The 23,368-nt window shown below is 33.6% G+C and overlaps 2 protein-coding genes across 2 annotated transcripts in view; one reads left to right on the top strand and one right to left on the bottom strand.

Annotated features, from left to right (window-relative positions):
- FGFBP3 (fibroblast growth factor binding protein 3) overlaps positions 1 to 23,368 on the bottom strand; it is a 111,537-nt gene that overhangs the window by 41,638 nt on the left and 46,531 nt on the right. The window lies entirely within an intron of this gene.
- BTAF1 (B-TFIID TATA-box binding protein associated factor 1) overlaps positions 1 to 23,368 on the top strand; it is a 74,683-nt gene that overhangs the window by 28,379 nt on the left and 22,936 nt on the right. Inside the window, exons 7-23 of the mRNA XM_010971221.2 lie at positions 538 to 667; positions 935 to 1,003; positions 2,085 to 2,174; positions 2,877 to 2,972; positions 3,071 to 3,247; positions 3,956 to 4,096; positions 4,934 to 5,058; positions 7,542 to 7,662; positions 10,451 to 10,555; positions 11,667 to 11,816; positions 12,111 to 12,253; positions 12,519 to 12,693; positions 14,176 to 14,379; positions 19,471 to 19,897; positions 20,854 to 21,044; positions 22,518 to 22,671; positions 23,098 to 23,207. Of these exons, the coding sequence (XP_010969523.1) occupies positions 538 to 667; positions 935 to 1,003; positions 2,085 to 2,174; positions 2,877 to 2,972; positions 3,071 to 3,247; positions 3,956 to 4,096; positions 4,934 to 5,058; positions 7,542 to 7,662; positions 10,451 to 10,555; positions 11,667 to 11,816; positions 12,111 to 12,253; positions 12,519 to 12,693; positions 14,176 to 14,379; positions 19,471 to 19,897; positions 20,854 to 21,044; positions 22,518 to 22,671; positions 23,098 to 23,207 (2,608 nt within the window). The remainder of the gene's footprint in view (positions 1 to 537; positions 668 to 934; positions 1,004 to 2,084; positions 2,175 to 2,876; positions 2,973 to 3,070; positions 3,248 to 3,955; positions 4,097 to 4,933; positions 5,059 to 7,541; positions 7,663 to 10,450; positions 10,556 to 11,666; positions 11,817 to 12,110; positions 12,254 to 12,518; positions 12,694 to 14,175; positions 14,380 to 19,470; positions 19,898 to 20,853; positions 21,045 to 22,517; positions 22,672 to 23,097; positions 23,208 to 23,368) is intronic.

The raw sequence follows: 23,368 nt of genomic DNA, 5'->3' as shown, positions 1-23,368 counted from the left end.
TTTGTAATATTTTGTAATTAAGCTAACCTTTGTTTTTGTTCTTTTTGTCATAAAATTTTTTCTCAAATTTTTTATACATGTTTTTCATTAGCCAATTGTCTTATCTCTATATTTTTCAAGAACTAGTAAGATTATAGTATATTACTCAGTATATTGGTTTTCTCCAGGGTACAAAAGCTTAAAAAAGTTATGCTGGACCAGATTTAGTTGTTGGACCAGGAGAGTTTAAATATAAAAAGGAGAGAAGCTGGATGTAGGAGAGACGGGGAAAAAAAGGCTTGTTAAATTTGAGATCCAGTTTGAAAGCAAGAAGTCATTGACCTATTTTACATTTATCAATAAGAGTAGTAGGGTATATTTTGCTTAAACATTTTTAAGCAGTTAATCTTAGTTATTTGATACATGATATTTTAAGGAAGCCATATAAGCAAAATATGGCAAAACATTTATTCAGATGATGGATTCTCTTACATTCATTGTGGGTCACGTTATTCTTTATTCACTTTTTAAAATGGTGACTTTTTTTTTTTTCCAAAGCAATGATAGCACTGATGGGGAACCAGAAGAAAAGAGACGAAAAATAGCAAATGTTGTTATTAATCAGTCTGCAAATGATTCCAAAGTCCTGATTGATAATATTCCAGACAATTCTCCCTTAATTGAAGAGGTACTATTGAAATGCCCTAAAGTGTCCTTTGAAATTTTTTTCATACTAATGTGTCAGTAGATGGTATTTAATAATCTGTCAATTGAGGAAACTGTATTATTAAAAATCTAAGTATCTTTACTTCATTAGTAAAAATTTCTAATTATTTAAAAATTTTAAAGCCTGACTGTTATTACTAGATCTTCGAATAAATACACCTTATTGCTTAAATTATTAGCCAAAAAAAAAATCTTTTAAATTAGTAGTAATTCTGTTTTTCTTACTCAGACAAATGAATGGCCTTTGGAAAGCTTTTGTGAAGAACTTTGCAATGATCTTTTTAATCCCTCCTGGGAGGTAAGATTTCTTCATTAGACTTTCTCTTAGTTCTGTTTTCTTGGCTAATGATGGAAACCATGTAAAGCATAATCTATTTTGTCAGAATCCCTCATTCTTTCCTGTGTCCCTCTCAGAACCACTGGTCAGGGCACTTCTTATCACTCACTTCCTAAACAGAAAACTTTAGACTGATTTTCACCTTTTGTACCCTTTTTGCCATATTTCTTTAGTGAATTTTTCATCTAAGTTTCCATTCTTTTAGCTATAATACAAAGATTTGTGTATCTCTCAGACAGTAAAACTTTCCTCTGGAAGTGGACAATTTTGATCAAGACCAGTAGTTCCCAAGCAGTAGGTTAGCCTCAGAAATAATTTCTTCAAAGAAAGTCTCGAACAGTTCACAATATGTAAAAGAGATGTAAGTGAAGTTCCCGTGATTGCGGTTGAGAGTTGGTAGTCTCAAACAATTTTGTCCCACTTCAACTGGCCTCTGGGTGATTTTAAACACTGTTTGGAGTACCTTTTAGCATCCTTTTCTGCTCCTTTGTGTACCATTTAAAGCTATTCAAGTCTTAACTCAAATGGAGTCTTGAATAAGTGGATGCAGTGTCCGTAGCCTGTTTTTTCCCTTCCAGATAACATTGCAGAAGGCTACAGGGCTACAGTAAAGTGTTAGTCATGAGACATTTTATTTGAACTGTCTCCTTTGATGTTTAACACTGTTGGCTTTGGAACTTTGTTTGGAGATACATACAGTATTTGGGCTATAAAGAACAATATTTGATGCTTTCTTTTCTCTCCTTTGCTGTGGATAATACTGAATGAAAGTAGAGGGTAGAGGAGTGACAGCTGAAGGAGTTAATATCTCAGAAAGAATTTAGAATAGCTATTTTCCTAGCTTGATTTTTTTTTAAATTCCAGATAGTCAAAATTGTGAAATTAACATGTAATTCTTGGATAGTTGAAGAAAAACATTCTTATGAAGTGCCACTTTGTTCTTATTTCTTAAAAATCTAAAAAAGTTTTTCATACTGAAGAACAGTTAAACACTGTTCCTTAAGCATTTAACCTCTGATATTTATTTCTTGGTTCATTTTAGGTTCGACATGGTGCAGGCACTGGACTTAGGGAAATCCTTAAAGCTCATGGGAAAAGTGGTGGTAAAATAGGAGACAGCACTTTAGAAGAGGTGAGTTTTAATGTAGTAAATCAACAATTACCACCAAGTTTCAGTAGTTGGCCTCTTTTTCCAAGACAGGGAAGTAATAGAGCATGTGTCATGAAGTAGAAAGGAGAGATAAATAATAAATATGGAAAGGTGAATATAAGAAAGAAAGTAAAAAGGTTAGAAAGAAGTTTATATTATTTATAGAGTGAGGAAGAATGAGTTCAGGAGAAAGATCAGTCCAGAAACATTGAGTGGAAAAATATGTAGAAGCAAGAGTATTTGAGCAGGATATAATGGATTAGAATGTAGAGTAAAATGAATAAGAGGATAGTTTAGAGGTCAGTGAGAAATATGATTGGGGTTACATAGAGACACTGGTAATGGGCCAGATAATACAATAACATGATTAATTAAGAGCAACCTTAAGTGGTTTCTTAATTTCTCTTGGAGTGCAAGTAATTTAATGGAATTTATGAATTTTAAAGATTTTGATATAGTACATCTAATAATCATCAAAGAGGGTGTGTTTAATATTAAAGCTAGTAATTGGGACTATTCCATATTTTGGTTATTGTTCCTACAGCTAAAATAACTGTCCCAGTATTTTCATTTTAGTTACTGTACTATAATAGTTGAATTATAGTTTTTGGACCTAATATGTTTCCCAATCCCAGATACAAAATATAATCTTTGTCTGTTATTTAAAAATGATTGTTTTAACAGATGATTCAGCAGCATCAAGAGTGGTTGGAAGACTTGGTTATTAGACTTCTTTGTGTGTTTGCATTGGACAGGTTTGGAGACTTTGTTTCTGATGAAGTAAGTATCTCCTAAGGGAGGTTTTACCCAATTAAATTTCAAATTCTGCAAAAATACATTTTTGCAAATAATGAGTTTTCTTCCTTTCTCATCTGTAGGTTGTGGCACCAGTTCGTGAAACTTGTGCTCAAACATTAGGTGTGGTGTTAAAACACATGAATGAAACAGGAGTTCATAAGACTGTGGATGTGCTGCTTAAATTACTTACACAAGAACAGTGGGAAGTTAGACATGGTGGTCTGCTAGGAATAAAATATGCTTTGGCAGTTCGTCAGGTAAACACTTCAGTTTTTGAAGCATTTATGAGAGAGTTTTTTCCCCTCTTAAGTTTATTTTCATTAATTATATGAAATGGCCTTAGATTCTTAGTATTACAAATAAGCCAGTCCTTCAAGATTTGCTTTCTTGAGGTAGTATCATAGACATAGGTGATGCTAATAAGAATTTAAGTACAAATTAAAAGATAAACTAGGAAACCTGTTGCTATTTCATGGGAAGACCAGTTTTCAGCCAGATTCCTAGTGTATGATCGCAGGAATAGCCTCTAGCGGCTGACTCTGTTGAGGCAATTGAAGAGAGAGTAGTTTGGAATAGTGAGAAGCAGGAAGGGATTGACTTTCTCTTCCCTTATCTCTCACACTCCCTTTCATTGTCAGTGGTTGAGTAAGAGCTAAAAGTTAAGGTTCTAGCACAGGGCTTTGTATGTATGTGTGTTCACACTGGGAATTCAGTCTTGCCTTGAAAACATGTTCTAATGTTTCAGGTCACATTGAGTAAAGAAGTACCTGATACCATTGTAGTCTTTTTCAGATGAGATTAGTTCCATACGCATCTATTGATGTTATTTTTTTGTTTCTGTTTGTGTGATTCTTTTTTAAATAGATACTGAAATTTATGCTTTTATATATAAATTTAATAAAAGATGTTTAAGCACAACAATTCTACTATAGAAAATTAATTTATTTTGGTGTACTCTTTTACAGGATGTAATTAATACTTTATTGCCTAAAGTTTTAAGTAGAATAATTGAAGGACTCCAGGACCTTGATGATGATGTCAGAGCTGTTGCTGCAGCATCGTTAGTACCTGTGGTAGAAAGCCTTGTGTATCTTCAGACACAAAAAGTAAATGAAATATTTTTGTATTTTCTTCCTGTAGAGCTTGTTTACGTTTGAGATGTAGAGTATTAGGGAAAACACTGAGTACTTTTTTCTCCATTCTCTATTTTTCTTATCACAGATAGCCCTCTGATGCATGGGATCTCGATTATACATTGTCCTTAGGAGGAGTGAATTGTGTCTATTTATCTTTCCCTTTCATGTACAGAATATGTAGAGAATTTCCTTGAGAAGAAATCAATCATTCTTTTATGTTATTCCTAGTATTTTAGGCATATAAGGTTTTTGTTTGTTTTGATTTTGGTTTTTGGCTTTTGGTTTTTTAATCTGGTCTCATTTTTGAAGTTCCTCTTTTAAGGTCTATCTGACTGCCTTTTGTATTATCAAAACCAGAACACTTACATTTGTAAGTGCAACAATCAGTATTTTAAAAGCTAAGAAACCAAATTTTGTCCTTTCATAATGCTTAGGAATATTTTAAATATATTAAAATTACTTTACGTAGAGGGTCCTGACTTGTGTCTCTACACTGTATTACTTCCAAAGTTTAGTTTTTTACATAATGTAGAGTATTGGCTTTCTTAGTTCCTGAATTCTGCATCACATTATGAGCTTCATTAGAAAGGGAAGTGCCATAGTAGAGTTGAATGGTATTAAAAAGAGGGGCAGAGAATTGTTAGAGGCATATAATGTCTTCTTAACTTTGCTCAAAACTGGCACTATCCGAGGTCATTGGGATTGGATGTGTTGTTAAATCAGTTGTGACTACTGAGATACAATTTGGCATTGCTTGTGAATATTTTGTGCAAAATTAATAACTTTTCTTGATAACTGATCTTACAGGTACCCTTCATTATAAATACATTATGGGATGCTCTTTTGGAACTAGATGATCTAACAGCTTCAACAAATAGTATTATGACTCTTCTTTCATCTTTGTTAACTTATCCTCAGGTTCAGCAATGCAGGTAATTTTTTTTGTTCAGTGGAATAAAGTAAAAAAACGTTTACATACATTTCCAGATAATTAAGCCTAAAAATACAATAGCACCTTTTAGAACAGTACTGTAAGTTGGGGATGCCAAAGAGTATTTTCAGGAGGCCTTTTCTTCTTTACTGTCTACCCACCAGCACTTTAGGGTCAGGAACATAAAAAGCTCATATTCTTGGGTTACTTTGGCTATAGAATTCTTTTTCTTGTTCATCCTGTAATAGTTAACTTTAGAAATGTAATTATTGCATATTACTTTTACCTCTAGCGCAGGATATAGAATTTTAGCCTTATTTTGTGAAATTTAGTTAACAGAATTATCATTGAACATCAGCATTACTTATTCCAAAATTTGCTACTCTGTGAACTTTTTCTTTGTAATGTTCACTTCAACTCTTGCTCTTGATTTCAATAATTGCTAATCAGGAAGTGAGTACATAATAATGTAACAGAATGTCCAAAGACAGAGACTAAGTGAAGCCAAAACAAACCAAAAATTTAAAGTGTCATCTGTTTTCCTATTCTGATATTTGAAATGAAACTCGGCTGATTAATTCCCTACCTTTTAGACTGGGTCCTGAATATTATTGTTTCTATTAATAGTATCCTTGGAGATACAGAAAAAAAAATTGTATGCAATTTTAAAAAAATCACAAATGAGAAAATTACTCTTCTTAGCCCAGTGAGTGTGTTCAATGAATGGTTGTATGATTATGATTATGAATGATTTCTGGTTCTGTGAGTGAGTCTGTTTCTATTGAAAATTATAGATATGTGAAAAACATGTAGAGAATATTTCAAATAATACTGACCTGCTGGTAGTACTTCAGTGTTTAGACTAGTAGAACATCCCACAAATTGGAATAGTAAAATAAGTGCCTATAAAGTTAACAGAAAAATTAAAGTGGTAGTGCATATGTGGAGTTTCCTAATTTTCAAATGCTTTCACTGGTATAGGGATTAAATGAGTTAATCTATGTAAAAGCCCTTCTGAAGCTGCAGAATGCAAGAATTTTTCATTACTCTATATTGGGGGTTGGCAGACTCTTTCTGTGAAGGCCCAGATAGTGATGTTTTGGCGTTGTGGGCCATATGATCTCTGTCAAAATTACTCAGCTCTGCCACTGTAACACAAAAGCAGCCATAGACAATACATAAAGGAATAAATATGCCTATGCTCTAGTAAAACTTTATTTAAAAAAACCAAGTGGAGTGAATTTGGACTGTGGGCCTTAGTTTGTTGGCACCTGCTCTAAATAAAGGCTTAGGGCTTTTTTTTTTTTTTAAATCAAGTGGACAGTGTCAGGAAAGCTAGATGATGTAAGAAAATGAAAGCATGTGGTGAAAATTCTGTTAATTCAATGTGAAATAATATAGTTTTTGATTTTTTTTCAAAATTGCCTTAGAAAATTTGCTTCATATATTGTGATATTTGGCAGATACTTTCTAGCTTATGTAAGAAGAAATGCAGCATGTATTTGGAGCATGAACAGTTACACTATTAACAAGACCTGTTGTAATGCTTTTACATATTTGAGGCTGTTTTATGTCCGTTTGTGCATGTGTTTATGTTATAATTTTATACATAAATGTACTAAATGTGTACATAAATGTAAGAAATGATGTTCATACAAACCTCCAAGTAACGAAAATAGCATTAAATGATGGGCCTCCTGAGAGGAGCCACAAAAGAATAGATAGTTACACTGACATTCTTTCTTCCTCATGTTTTTTCTACAGAGGTATATATTTCAAATCCTACTTATAAATAACTCCCTAATTTGAGTAACTTTTTTTTTTCTGAATAACTTTTATGTATGACTCACGGATGTGACAGGAATCCTATGATCCAAATTGTTAGCCTAGATGTGGCTTTGCTTGCTTTCCCATTTAAAGTCTAATCTGTGAGAAGGAAGATAATTTGAGTTTTCCTAACTTAGTAATGCTAAATCAGGATAACAAATTTCAAAGCTACAACCATATCATCTCTTGCTCTTTTGATATGTCATAGAGATGGCCCGAAAGAGGGATGGATGTAAGTTATGTGTATCTATTGGTTACCCATTGGGGTTAGCCATGGGAAAGGAGTAAGTATTAGCAATCCTAATTTTGTGTTGGCTGACTATCAGATAAGATACATGTCCCATTTTCCTGAGAATAGGGCAGTTATACTGAAAAGTTCTAATTTGATAAAGGTAATTCATGGCATTAGTGCCATAGAAGAACCTAATGTTAATATTTCTATTCTTTATGACTGCATTTGCTCTGGCTATTCTGGTACTGTAAAACAGTTTTGAATGAGGGTGTTAAATGAATGTTCATATGGAAATTGTATTATCTATTTAGAATTATTAATCAAAAAAGATGCCAGGTCCACAAAGAAATGATATGTAGATAATGTATCAACCAACAGAGCTCCCATTGAGAATGAGTAAGATTAATTTGTGTCTTCTTTATTAGTATTCAACAGTCACTCACAGTTTTAGTTCCACGTGTCTGGCCTTTTTTGCATCACACTATATCATCAGTTCGAAGAGCAGCGTTGGAAACTCTGTTCACGTTATTATCAACACAGGACCAGGTAAGAACTAATAACTGTAGTAATCTTGAAATTTATATAAATTAATTTTAGGAAATCTGTAGGAAGGGTGACCTGATCACATATAAAGACCAGGGGAATGCTGGACCTACTAAAATTGGTGTGGTGACCATGACCATGTAGACATATAATAGAATCACCATGAGGGCAGAAATATTTTAATACTTTGTTCTAGGTTGTGTTCCTGTTCCCAGCACTTGGAATAGTACTTAAAGCTCTCTTAAAACATGAGTTCACTTATAACTTGGGTTGTAGTGATCCAGATTATAGTTAATTTAAACTTGGTGAAGTAAACAGTTTGTGGTAGGAATTTTTCTGTGTTTCAGATTACACTGATAGACTAGTACTAAACAGTCATCAGAACTTTACTTTGCCTAAGATTAGGAGGAAAATTTTTGACTAGTAGACTCCTAGTTAGTAGCATACTAGAAGTCCACTGACTGTTTTTAAAAATTTGTGGGAGGAAAATCCCAAGGTGGATAATTTCTAAAGGGCTGAAAGTGCCGCACCCCTCACTGTGCCCCCACTGTCCAGCCAATCCAATGTAATAAACCGATAAATGCAAGCCGACACTTTGAGGTTACCTGCCTAAATCAGTGCCTACTGGAAGACAGGTACAAAATTAATGAAAACAGGTGGTCCCACTTTCTGATCTGCAAGAGGCAGACTGACTCTGGATGGGCCAAGTTATAACAAATGATTTTTTTAAGAAAATACTAATAATGAGCTAAAGCATGTAACTTTTTGCAACCATATTTAAAAGGAGATGCTTGCACAGTTGTTCAGATGGACTGCATTTGGCCTATAGCTGTTTTCCTAGCCTCATCTTGTGTTTTCTGCTAAACAGTCTTTATCTTATGCTCCTGGAGAATCTGCATTTTTTTAAATACTGGTTCCTTCAATGATACTGCCCTGTGTATCCTAGGGATGGGATTTTTTTGTTTGTTTGGTTAGGTTTTTATTTTTTTAATTTTATTTTTATTTACTGGCTTTACTTTTTAGAGCCATTTTAGGTTCATGGCAAAATTAAACAAGAAGTACAGGGTGCCATCCATATACTTCCTACCCTTTCCCAAACATAGCTTCTCTCACCATCAGCATCCCTTATCAGAGTGGTACATTTGTTATAATCACTGAACAAACATTGACGTGTCATTATCAACCAAAGTCCATAGTTTACTTTAGGCTTCAAGTTTGATGTTGCACATTCATTCTCTTGATTTTGATGAATGTATAATAACATCTTTCCATCATTATTGTATCATACAGAATAGTTTCTCTACCCCAAAACCCCGCTGTGATCTCTCTCTTCATCCCTTCCTTCCCCTGGTTGTTTTTAATAATTACAAGGTAGAATTCACTAGAGTAACAAAGTTTATAGCTTGAGGAGTCTACAACAATTTATACCACATTTTTTGTTTATAGAGGGGGAATCTTTCTCTATATGTGTGGCTTTAGGATCTGCAAGCAACTTTGGATTTCCAATGATGGTGTTGGGGTGGGTTAAGAAATTGGTAAATATGATGGGAAAAATGAGAAGAGATTATGGAAGAGTAATATTAAATTGTTTGCTTGTTGCTATTATAGCTTTCCTGATTCTCTTTGGATTGTCCCTAAATTCTCTCTGATGAGAAAAGAAAGAGAACTTTTCTTCTTTCCAACTTCCCTTTCCCATTCAGTGAAAAGTAGCTCCCCTAGCTGATTATTTTGCAGTCTTTCAAACCATTTTGAGAAACATATAACTCTGGTTCTATCTTTTTCATTAATTTTCCTGGCTAGAAAATTATAGGTACCTTTCTAAGTTATGCATTATCTCCTAGACCTTCTGGCTTAAATTTTTCAAATTTTTCTTCAGTCTCTTCCACACAGCTATTTTTTGCTTAAAAAAAAATTGTGGAAGGAAGTGATAATAAGTACTGTGAACTAGTTAATAGAATTTTTAGCTCTTATTCAGTGAGCTTGTAATTATTTGAACAACAATAGACAACATGTGAGATCCCTTTTTTTAGAATTCTGGGCACACAATAGACATTTAATTAAGAACTATTTGATTGCTTGATTTGAGTGGGCTTTTGAATTGTTGAAAAATTCCTTAGATTGAGTTTCTAAACCTGGGCTTAAGGAAATCCCTGAACCCTCTGAAATTGAAAGCAAAATGTTATACCTAAGTATGTATGTAAGTGTATTTTTCTAAGAAAAGAGGTGCATAGTTTTCATCAAATTTTCAAAGAATCCCTGGCCCAAAATAGATTAAGAACCTTTGCCTTAATTTTGTAGTGAACTCAAAGTTCAGTTTTCTGGGTTGGTTATCATCTCACAGTTTACTCATTACTTCCATTAATTGCAGTTCAGTTCTACTGCATGAAGAGTGATCACATAGTACTTACCTCTGATCACCTAGCATAGCAGCAGTAATCTGATCTTTTTTCGCATTTCCCTAATATAACCAAAGAGATGTTGCCGGTTAGAGCTTGCTTCTAGAGAGATGATGATTTCAATTTATGAGAAGCAAAATTCAGTGTTGTTAATCATAATCAGACTTTCTCCAGCTTCCTAGTGATTGAATGCCATTTAATTTCTTCAATCTATTGGAATAATAAACATGGTACTGTTGCTCCAAAATCTTCTCAAAATTTATCACCAGTTGAACCTTTTTGGTAAAGTCGTATAGTCTTTTCATGGTTATACCTCTGTTATTTGACATAACTTTTTAAGTAAGCTAACATCCAAGAATTATATGCTATAGTTTTGATTCTGTTTTTGTTTTTAGAACTCTTCATCTTGGCTTATACCTATCCTTCCTGATATGCTTCGGCACATTTTTCAGTTCTGTGTTTTAGAAAGCAGCCAGGAAATTCTGGACCTCATTCACAAGGTACACAGTGAATAATATATTTGTACTCCTTTTCCCAGTATCTTGGTAGATTTTTAAAATTTTTCATAATTGCTGTACTATTTGCTGATTAGGAATTTAAAGAAATTAGAACTCATTTATAAGATTTGAACAGTCTGGAGATCTGTAAGATGAGACAGGGAAATAGGCTTCTTACAGAGTATAATAGTTAAGTCTGGGTTGGCCATGCTACTTATATGACCTACTAGGCAAGTGTTTTAAGTGCTTTCTTATAGCCTCAATACAGAAAATAAAATGAAGGAAAGACTGCTTTTCTCCATCACTCATTTTGCTATTTATCAATATGCTTATTGATCCTGCAAAGTATCTTTTGGGATTTATTGTTAATACATAGAGTCTGATTGTCATAATTTAGATTTGTACTTTCTTCCCCTTACTTAGCAAGATTGTTTATATGTGTTGGAACCTTTAAAGAAGAGCCATTTGATACATTTAATAATATTTATGGAAGGAAATGGCACTATTATACCTTTAAAACCTGTTAAATTAGTTTTGAATTATTGACCTCTTGAGGTGGTTCATTGTTAACAGCCTTAGATTAACAGTGGTGTTATTTCTACATGCTGGCCTTAGCCTGTTTAATGTTAGACATCAAGAAAGTTACCTTATTGAGTAAGATCATGAATCAAGACTTATACTGTTATTAATTTATACTAGGATATTACTACCTCTAAATTTAGCAGAGGGTATTTATCAGGGGCTGTTATATATTGCAGCATGTGTTGAATATAGGACTGCATCAAGCTTTATGATACATACAAAGGATTTCAGACACTTACTGAGATTTTGATAACTTATTTTTATGAGTACCTTTTATTTTAGATGATTTTCATAAAAAACTGAAGATTTTTTTTATTCCTTTTTTGAAAACTTCCTTTTATATTACTTTTTTTAGTATACAAACCTACCCAAAAACAGTATTTAGAAATAAGCCTCTACATTGAATTTTAAAATTAATCTCTGTGCTGTTTCCTACTTATTTTTTTCATTTCAGTATCTTTAAAAATAAGTGTTAGGTTTTATTAGGCCTTGCTGGAAAATTTTACTTTATTGTTCCCCTTCTATTCTGTAGGTTTGGATGGAATTGTTGAGCAAGGCTTCAGTTCAGTATGTGGTAGCAGCTGCTTGTCCATGGATGGGTGCTTGGCTTTGTTTAATGATGCAGCCTTCTCATTTACCTATTGATTTAAATATGTTGCTGGAAGTAAAAGCTAGAGCCAAGGTAAGTGTAGAGGGACATAATGTATTTGTATGTTCAGCTTATAATTATTAATACAGTAACCATGTAACCATGTAAGAAGTGTGTACTGCTGTTTTATAAGTGTGATATCATTAATGTAACATAAAATTATTTTATTAGGACCTTGACAAAATGCATAGTAGTTTTTATCCATTGAGATTTTGTGAAAAGAACTATATTTTATTGGGATTATAACAAATGAGAGTATTTTTGTTTTTGTGTATTAAACTTTAGTGATTAATCTTTGATTATTGTTTTCCCCCTTATTCCCTCCAGGAAAAAACAGGTGTTAAGGTGCGCCAAGGCCAAAGCCAGAGTAAAGAAGTACTTCAGGAGTACATTGCAGGTGCAGATACCATCATGGAAGATCCTGCCACCAGAGATTTTGTAGTTATGCGGGCCAGAATGATGGCAGCCAAGTAAGTATATATAAATTGAAAGTCATTTAACCAAAAGATTCCTCTGATGTGTCTGTCAGTCCTTCCTTCATCACACTAGTTACAGAGGAAGAAAAAACTAAAGCGTAAGAAAACAACTTTTTTAAAGTTTTAAAAACAGGATTTATATATATTTTTTGAAGATAGATAAGATAAGAGTTATGTCTTCCTTGGGAAAAGTTAATAGTTTCAGTAGAGGAAATTTTACTTCAACTTCTATATTAACTTATTTTTTTCTCCCTCTTAGGTTGTTAGGAGCACTGTGTTGCTGTATTTGTGATCCAGGTGTAAATGTGGTAACCCAAGAAATTAAACCAGCTGAATCCCTTGGCCAGTTACTACTCTTCCATTTGAACTCCAAGTCTGCCTTACAGAGAATTAGTGTAGCTTTGGTAATCTGTGAATGGGCTGCTTTACAGAAGGTAAGATTTTGCCCCAAAAGTAGTGAAGACAAATTAAGTAAACAAGTTTCCATTAGCCGTTAAGATTATTTTCATTACATTTTATAAACATAAAAGTGAAAATTTTCTCTATAAAATTTTATCCAACAGTTATAGGAAAGTATTCCAAATTATATTGAAACATTGTTTCTCTCTCATTTGCCTTTCACCCTAGACTTTTTTCTTAGACCTCTGTCTTATACCTGAGACTGCTAGCTGTGCCCATACTTAATATTTGCTCTTGATCCTATAGTCTGTTCAGAAATGTTCCTTCTAAAAAACACGTGTATGTATGGAAGCTGTCCAGAAACTGTTGGTCATTTATTTATCTGTATCTCTCTCAGATATTACTTAAAACTACAGCAGATAAGAGGCTTTGAGTAATAGAAACCCATTTGTGTGAGTAGTAGCAAGGGCAGATTTTTAGTCACAGGAAGAATAAAATCTCCACATTTAAACCTAGATCTTTGTTTCCAAATAAGCCATTCCCTTGCAGCCCCTGTAATCTTTAACTTTTAGTAAGATGTATGATTTTGTGTAAGACTTGCTTCTGTAAATCAAAGAAACTTCCTGCTGGCTTTGTTTATTCCATTGACTGGAATTCTGGAAATTTAACTGTCTGCACTTGCTGTGAGAGTTGCTTGTTACTGCCTCTTAGCAGTTTGTCAAAGTTATGTCTAAAAGTAATTGAGCCATGCTCTATTGCAACTGAGACCCCAGCTTTGCCTCTGGAAAGAAGCAAGGCTCGTCTGTTTTTAGGCAGGACTCGGTGTGCTGGAGAGGCAGTGATGCTGTGTTTTTGTGCCTCTCAGACTCAGCAGCAAGTGTTGACAGTTCGGTTTCTGGACCCTCACAGAGCTTCTCTGGACTTACTCTGTGAAGCCCAGGCTGATCACCCAGATCCCACAGAACCCCTCATGGCTCACCACTGAGGTCATTCCCCCTCTGGTTGGGGCAGGCAACAACCAGAGAGAGTGGGAAGGGTTAGTTAATTTTGGGGGCAGGTAAGTAGCTTTTAAATTATATATCCATTTCTACAGTATGGCATGTGAAGCTATGGGTTCAGCTGTTAAGAAATCTAATGAGTTTTTAAATAACATTTTTAGTGCATGCTAAGTGTTTTCTGACTGATTTCTTTTTACAGTTGTATATTTTATGTGCTATATAATACATACATAAACTTGGAATAAATTCAGAATAAAATAAGAGTAATTAGGTGGAAAATTTAATGAAATTGTCATAGTTCACATGCATGTTCTATAGTCATTCATATTAAAATTTTAGAGTAGTTTGGATGTAATACCTTTTCTCTGTGCAACTAACTATGTTGTTCTGGGAGATAACAGAAAATAGATTCAAAGTCAGTAGGAATTTAGACTTGGTAGTTTGCAAGTGAAGATTTATGCATTTCTAGAATTATGTTTACATATTTGCCCTGAATATTTGTTGTCTGTTATATTTTAGGAGTGTAGAGCTGTTACCCTAGCCGTGCAGCCACGTTTACTTGATATCCTTTCAGAACATTTATATTATGATGAAATTGCCGTTCCATTCACACGAATGCAGAATGAGTGTAAACAGCTTATTTCATCATTAGCTGATGCACATATTGAAGTTGGTAATAGAGTAAACAACAATGTTTTTACAATAGATCAAGCTAATGATCTGGTGAGTAAAGAAGTAACTTTATTAATTGTAGAGCATGAAATAAATTTGTCATGTCACATTTACCACAAAAACTAATTTGTTGAATCTGTTTGTGGCTTGGTAGTCTATCATCCCTGCCCTTTAGAAAGGTTATTTTATTGTGTTGACTTTCTTGAAATAAGAAGATGGGGAAGTAAATTTTTTTATGTCTCAGATTCTGACAAACCAATACACCTTTATTAGAAAAAGCTGTTCCATTATTTGTCATTTCTCAGTTTTGCTTAAGACTGGCAGAGTATAGAAAAAAGTTGATTCTAAGTTCCTGAGTATTTCTCCCCTCACTTCCCAGCTTATAATGGAAATATTCAAACATTAAAAATAAAGGTAAGAGAATTATACAGTGACCATTTGTATACCCATATACTCACATACCAATTAGAATCCACAGTCAGCATTTTATTACATTTGCTTTATTACATATGCAACTCTCTACCCCTTTATTCAAACTTCAATCCATCTTAATTTTTTGATGCATTACTAAGTAAGTTGCAGGTATCAGTACACTTCAACATGTGTGTCATTAACTAAAATTCAATATTTATGTTTTTCCTCTTTTTTGAGGTAATATTTATGTACTGTGAATTGTACAGATCTCAAATGGAACATTTCATGAATTTTAACAGTTGCATATACCTATGAAACCCAAACCTCAGTCAAGATACAGTGCCATCACCACTTCCCTGTCAATTGCCTGCTCTTAAATAACCACTGTTCTAATTTTTCCTTCACCATAGATTTTGCCTATTCTAGAATTTCATATAAATGGAATCATACACTCTGTGCTGTTTGGTTTAAGAATTTTTTCCAGCATGTTTTAAAAATTCATCCATGTTATATATATCAATAATTCATTCTTTTTTATTGCTGAGTTTTCTTTCATTGTATAAATATACCACAATTAGTGTAAGCCCTTCTCTTATTCATGAACACTAGGGTTGTCCAAAGTTTTGGGCTGTTTTGAACAGAGCTGTTATAAACATTCTTGTACAAGTCTTTTTGTAGGCATATATTTTCCGTTCTCTTCGATAAACACATAGGAGTGGAATTGCTGGGTCATATGGTAGGTGTTTATTTAGTTTTATAAAAAATTGCACTTTTCCCAAAGTGGTTGCATCATTTTACTTTCTAATCAGTACTATATGAGAGTTCTGGTTGTTCCACATCAACACCAACATTTGGTCATGGTTACTCCTGTTAATTTTTGCCCTTCTGATGGTTGTGTGATAATGTCATTGTGGTTGTAACCTGCATTTTCTTGATAACTAATGTGTTCAACACTTTTTTTATGTCTTATTGGCCATTTGTTGATCTTCCTTTCTGAAATTTCTGTTCAGATCTTTTGTCTATTGTTAATAAGGTTGTCTTTTTACTATTGAGTTGTAGGAGTTCTTTATCTATCCTGGATACCAGTTCTTTTTGTCAGATAGATGCTTTCCGAATATTTTCTCCCAGTGTTATGTGGCTTGCCTTTGCGTTTTCTTAATAGTGTCTTTGGATGAACAGATATTTTTAAGTTTTGATGAAGTCTAATTTATCAGTTGTCTTCTTTTATGGTTATTGTGTTCTGTGACCTAAGGTACCCTTTCTTATCTTCAGGTGGCAAAGGTATGCACATAAATTTTCTTCTGAAGCTTTTAGTTTTTATGTTTAGTTATCCATATTGAATTAATGTCTATGTATAGTGTGAAGTAGAGATTGCATTTTGTTTTTTATATAGATAATCCAGTTTTTCCATGATCATTTATTGAAAAGATTTTCCTTTCCCCATTGGATTGCTTTGGTACCTTTGTCAAAAATTAGTTGAAGTTTAAGTGTAGGTCTGTATCTGGGCTCTGTTCAATCTATTTCTCTCTCCTTATGCCAGCACCAATGTCTTGATTACTGTAGCTTTGTACTTAGTAAGTCCTTGAAGTTAGATGATGTAAATGAGTTCTTCCTTTTTTGAGTTACAGGATCAGAAACGCAGCCACTTTACTTATGTTGGTCCCTGTGAAATAGCACGCTTCATTTCTTACTAAAAAATAATACAGTTGAATTTTTTTTTTTTTAATTCTCACCTGTGAGAGAAAGCTAAAATTGCTGCAGTTTTTTCTGAGTTGGTTTTTTTGGTTGTTGTTTTTCTGTAATTTCTCCTTTTTGCCTCCTCTTCCCCGAAATTTGCCTTCCTGGAATGAAATCTCAAATCTTCTTTAAGGTCTGAGATCCCTTCTTATTGTCTCCAGAAACGTTTCTTTTTAAAGCTACTATATGGCCTCTTCTTCAAGCTTTTTGTATTCAGACCTCTTACTCCCCAGAGAAGCTACTGTTCTGTGTCATCAGCTTCATTAGTCCAGTGGTTTTGACTTGGGGTTTTGGAGTCTCTGGAAGAGCGTATTTCAGGGAAGAGCAATTTTAAAAGAGTTCTAGCCTTGGCTAGAAGCCACTGCCCTTTGTATCTTTCTTTGCATCTTTCTTTGCATTCCTCTTTTTCTCATACCTGCCAAAATATAGGTATTTCCCGAAGATCTTCCTTTGTCTATCACATTCTTACTCTTTAGTTCTTACCCATGTGCTGTACTGTCTTTTCTTGATCTTTTATGTTCTTCAGTTAGGCATTTTTGCTTGGATATGTATCTCACAGTCACTTTAAACTTAACACAACCAAAACCAGAATTTATTTTTTAACAGGAAATAGCCCTTTTTATCCACAATCTCAAATCTCTAACATTTCCTTCAGAAAGTTCCACATGTTTATCCTTTCTCTGTTTTCGTCACCACAACCCAAAGGCCTTAGTACTTTATGACTAGGTCCTGACTCATCTCCAAGGCTCCAGGCAGTCTCTGGTTCACTTCATCCTGCTTTTTGTGCCAGACTAGTAAAAAGTTCTGTAGAACCAACTCGAAACAATCCCTCCCGTGCTTAAAAACATTTTCTTTTTCCTTGATTTTAGTTCTTTCTTTCTTACTTTCAACACCTTATCTAAATTCCCCGTCTCTTTTCTCCTAATTATTTCTCAAATTTCATCCACCTAACCCTAGTTAGCTTTCCTTTTGCAGAAGTACACCACCCTCGCCCACTTTCTATACTTGATTCATTCTCACTTCAGTGTCTGAGTTCCTCTTTCTTTTGCCAGAAATTTCCTACCCCCAGCCCTCTATGCTCACCCCAGGATCATCTCTTGACAATCCTTCATCTGCATCCTGTGCTCAGGCCATGATAAGCTGTTTTCAGTTCCTTGGTTGATGCCCTGCTTTTCCCTTCCTCCCTCACTCTGTTTACCAAGATGTCCCCATAACTCCAGACTTAACAACCTGTTCTTTAAAAACCCAGCGTAAGTTTTAACCTCCTCTGGCAAGCCTTCATTGATTATGTCACCTAAGAAGAGTTAAGCTACCCATATGCTACCACAGCAGCGTGCACTTACCTCAGTTATGTGTTACACTGTCTTGTTTACTTACATACCTGTCTCCCACAGTAGCCTCTGCATTTTTTGAGTGTATAAAGACATTGGTTTTCCTCATCTTGTAGTATTACTCAATAAATATTTGTTGAATAAATGAATTTGGGGTAATTGAAAAGCTTTTCCTAAGCTGCCTAGAATCACTGAAAATTGACAGAAGCATAGTTTATTTAGGACAGTGTTTTTAAACTTTTAGTAGTGAAACCCTATTTCAGACAATCTTATGCAGAACTTGAATACATAAAACAGACAAGGCAAAGTGGAGAGTATAAGCTAGAAGTGATTGTGTTCCTTTGCAGTAAGCAGATCAAGGTCAAGCAGATATAGCTCAATATAAAGTCTTTGGCATTTTATAATGACAAAAGATGATCTTATTTGTGTGCCTGTTCTGTTTTTAGTAATAAGAAGCTAGCATTATCATTCTTGTCCATGAGACTTAGGAATTGATCATTTCTAAGTCTAAAAAATTGGTTCTTCATTTTAAGAAAAAGTTAGGTTCTTCAGTGTTACAGGCTTTTCTGACCAACATTGATCAGATTGGATCTATTTATGGAGCCTCTTTATGATTGCAGTTACCTATAAAACAAGACTATTTTTGTTATGTTAGCCATCACACTGTCTTTAGATGGTAATTTTTAAAAATGTGTGCACAGAAAAACTTGTATGTAAAATGTTCATAGCAGCATTATTTATAATAACTAAAAGGTGGAAACAACCATTCATCAAGTAATGAATGGATAAATATAGTATATCCATTGAGTGGGATATTGTTTGACAGAAAAAGGAGTGAAGTAATTATACATGCTACAACATCAGTGAACCTTGAAAGAATTATGCTAATTGAAAGAATCTAGTCACAAACGATTATACAGTATTTTAGTCCATCCATATGAAATGTCCAGAATAGGCAAATCTGTAAAGGTACAAAGTAAATAAATAGATACATAGGGCTGGGAGGAAATGAGGGAAGATTGCTAATAGGTATTGAGTTTTATTTTGGGGATGATGAAAATGTTCCAAAATTGTGGTCATGGTTGTAACACTCTGTAAATGTAATAAAAAATCATTGAATTGTATACTCGAAATGATGTACTGTACGTGAATTACATCTCATAAAGTTGTTAAAAAAGATGTACTGAACAGTCTTTTAATGGGCCCTGTAAAGTTGTCTGATGTCATAATCTATATAAAGCTATATAATCTTAAAGCTTTAGGTGGTTCTTGGTAATTAAAGAATTAATGACTATTGCACCATTTTTATTTAGCAGTTAGTTTATATTTGCTTGCAGGTTTCTCATTTCACCAAAGTACTATTTGGGTATTGAATGTGATTTTCACTGAAATTTATTATATATATTTAAACTGCAGGTAATTTTGTGCTTCTCAAGAGACTGTCTCTTTCTTAAAGAATATAATACTAATGTTAAATTAAGTCAGATTAAAGTTTATTTGAAAGGTTTATAGACATTTATTTAGTTAACGAATAGTAAAATAGTACTAGATAATGTGAAACTTGAAATTGAAACAAAAAGCTTCCTTTCTGCCCTTTAGGAGTTTATAGGCTGTTTGGGGTTGATGTCATTAATGATTTTTGATTTCTCTTTTTTAATAGGTCACTACTGTTTTTAATGAAGTCACATCATCTTTCGATTTAAATCCTCAAGTGTTACAGCAGTTAGATAGTAAACGACAGCAGGTCCAAATGACAGTTACAGAGACCAACCAGGAGTGGCAAGTGTTGCAGTTGAGAGTGCATACCTTCGCTGCATGTGCAGTTGTGAGCTTGCAGCAACTTCCGGAGAAATTAAATCCTATTATAAAACCATTAATGGAGACAATTAAAAAAGAAGAGAATACACTAGTGCAAAACTATGCAGCTCAGTGCATAGCCAAACTACTTCAGCAGTGTACAACAAGGACGCCCTGTCCCAATTCAAAAATTATTAAAAACCTCTGTAGCTCACTTTGTGTGGACCCATATCTAACTCCTTCTGTCACATGTCCGGTACCAACACAAAGTGGCCAGGAAAATTCTAAAGGTATATATATCTAAACCTTCATTTGGGGTAGAGGAAGAATTAAGTGTTTAAATTTGTTCTTATTTATTTATGGGTATAATTAAGCACAAATCCAGTGTATGTTGGAGCTTTTTCCCATTTTGAGAGAATTTGCACATATTACTAATAAAATTAAAACTCTAAATCCAAATAAGCTCTTCGTAAAAGACCTGATATATGTAAGATGACTGAAATCTATGAGACAGGCTTTAACCCTTAACTTCTCTTTCAAGACCATTATTATAGAGTTTACTGTTAACTGAGCTAGAAAACTTGTGTATCAATTGGTGAATGAAAGTTCTTCCTATAACACTCTGTGGTTTTTGTAGTACACGTCTCATGAGATAAGTGGACTCTATTACCTTTAGAAAACAATGCTTAAACAACTTCCCTGTTTTTATCCGGAAAATTTCTATGGAAAATAACTGCTCTTTGTAGGCTGGTCTCAAGGACCAATGTTTCTTCACATGCTTTAGTCTTAAATTTCCCCCAACCCTCTCCCCAAGAGCTATGTGAGGCAGCAATATTTTATTAACAGTTGATGTTTCTAAATTTTTCATGACTATGGACATTTTTTTAGAGAGAACTTACAGTATTTTTTTTTTAATCTTTCTCTTTATTCCTGGAAACAATCATCCATATTTTTAAAGAATTAATGTACTTTAACTGAAGCCATAGTCATTCTTACATGTGATATTTCTTCTTGTTAACATGATTTCTGCACCTTTGATTGTATTAAGTATGGTCCTATACAAATACCAAAACTTTTAACTTAATATCTAATTACTAACTTTTCTTTGTCTTAAGAAAATATCATTGGCCTATAAAAATTGAAGCTTGAAAGACAGTTTTAAAATGTGTTGTATCTCTTTTGGAGCGGGAAGCATTTGGTCACCTACATCATGCTTTAAAGGTTATTAAACTTTTTTCCTTAATAGGGTCTAACTCCGAAAAAGATGGAATGCATCATACTGTCACCAAGCACAGGGGTATAATTACACTCTATAGGCATCAGAAAGCTGCTTTTGCTATCACAAGTAGGCGAGGTCCTACCCCCAAAGCAGTGAAAGCTCAAATAGCAGATCTTCCTGCAGGAGGTAGTGGAAATATCCTTGTTGAACTTGATGAGGTAAATGATTCTTTTCTTTGAATACTCTGATTTTTAAACAAATATCTTACAGATTGTTAGCTACATTTGTCGTATCAGCTTATTGAATTGTATTTTATATTTTTAAGTGAAAGAACTGGGACCAGTAACTTTCTGGGGTACTCCAGCAACATGATCCAAAAAAACTGCAAACTTCAAGTTTTTCGTACCTCTTACTATTTTTACCAGCTTAACGTTGAATATCTTCCTAGGCAAGAAATTCTCTCAATAGTGGCTACATAAGTCATTCATAAATATAAACTAATTCACTCCTGTAATAGTGACTACAGAGATGTTAAATAATAGCCAAAGCTAACTTTTCTCAGCCCTGTCAATGTCAGAAATTACTGTTGATATTCAGAGGATAAGATTACAAGTATCAACTAAATTGTTACTTACCTGACTTTTAGTCAACTTGGAATTTATTAACTCTGTGATGCGAGGCAGGGATCTAAATTTATTTGCCCATATAAACAACCAGGTACCTAACTGTCGAATCTTTTCCTCCTGTTTTATAATGGCACCTCTGTTAAGTATCATGTTTCATGTGTGTCAGGATCTCCTTGGGCTTTCTATTCTGTTTTATTGGTCTACTTGTTCTACAGTACAGTCTTCTTTAAAGACAATTTTAAAAAGTGTTGTTTTTGAAAATCTTACAGGCACATTCACCATGGAATGACTGCTTTAGGTAGCAAGACATAGAAATTTACCTGAGTTCAGCAATAAATTATCAATGCTAAATAAAAGACATGTTCTATATAGTTCTATAAAATATAGGCCTATCTTAAGTTTCTTTTTTTTAATCAAAATCTTAGTTGTCTATAGTCCTTTTAAAGTATTCTATGAATGTGAAAACTTATTAATTACGTTCTTTCCATAATAATTTTAATAAAAAATTTACTGTGGTTTTAATATTTATACTTGCATGGTTTGCACAGTTCTCCCTTCACCTAAAAATAATTTTTAAAATATATAGGTATCTTTCTGAGGGGACAGTTTTTTTGTATTTAATTATTATAAAATTGCTATGTAAGAGGTTATTAATCCAGTGGTTAGATTAAACAGATGCCCATATTCTATCTCTTAATCAAATGTAAATAAGGGCGGATCATTTTAACTCTCTACTCTCTGCCTGCTAAGTTTCTTTGGGGTAGAGAGAAGAAGGAAAAACATGTCACTTAGGACTGTCTTTAGAAACAGCACATATTCTATTCCTTATCTCCAACCCCAAAAAAGTATTTTGCTTTGGATGTAAAAATCTAGTTTGGAATTTTATGCCATGTAAATGTAATTATTGAGAAATGTTTATAATTGTGATAAATATGTCCAGTAATTGCTTAATTAGTTAATTGTCACACTGTGAATTCTTAGGTGACTTTCAAATTCTCTTGATAATATTTCAAACGCATTATACTTTTTTCTGAAATTCTGTTTTCAACTAACATTTGATTTTAGGCCCAGAAGCCTTACCTGGTACAAAGGAGAGGAGCTGAATTTGCCTTGACAACTATAGTGAAGCATTTTGGTGGTGAAATGGCAGTGAAGTTGCCACATCTCTGGGATGCTATGGTTGGTCCATTGAGGAGTACAATCGACATAAATAATTTTGGTGTGTACATAGTTTTCTTAGTTGAGTTTTTAACAGATTTCACTGTATATCCATTACATACATCCTTATAAAATAACAGTGCCTATACCTTTCTATTCCAGACCAGCTGGTAAGTTTTTAAATTGAAGGTTGGTAAACTCATTCATTTTAATTTATTTTTATGTCAATTCATATACTTTTTTTCCTTTTCCTTTTTTCTGTTACATATTAGAAAGAGATATTTGAAGTGGATCATTATTTAAACTTTAGTTGCTTTAAGTGTAGTACCTTAGCATTTAAATTAAGGGCATGGCATTTCATTTTACATTATAAAGCAAAGTAGACTCTCCCATGGTAGCTGGGGAAGTGCTAAAACTTTTTGTGGGCTCTAGATCTTGAAAAATTATTTGCAAGGTGATATGCACTTAAATCAATGTATTTTAATAGATGGAAAGTCCCTCCTGGAAAAGGGAGATGGCTCTGCCCAAGAATTGGTGAATTCTCTGCAAGTTTTTGAAACAGCAGCAGTGTCAATGGATTCTGAGCTTCATCCCTTGGTAACTAACTAATGCAAGTGTAATTTTTTTCTAGTAAAATAAGTCGTTTGTTTTTTTTTTAAATAAGTCTTTTTAGAAAGTCGTAAGGCTTGAAAAATGCAACTTTGATGTAATCTCTAGTAATTGCATTTTCTTTTATATGCTATTACTAGATTACTTCT

The sequence above is a fragment of the Camelus bactrianus genome, chromosome 11 (assembly GCF_048773025.1).
Source record: "Camelus bactrianus isolate YW-2024 breed Bactrian camel chromosome 11, ASM4877302v1, whole genome shotgun sequence".
In the NCBI taxonomy this organism is placed as follows: Eukaryota; Metazoa; Chordata; class Mammalia; order Artiodactyla; family Camelidae; genus Camelus; species Camelus bactrianus.
The sequence above is the reverse complement of the archived record's forward strand: the minus strand, read 5'-3'. Positions and strand labels throughout refer to the sequence as shown.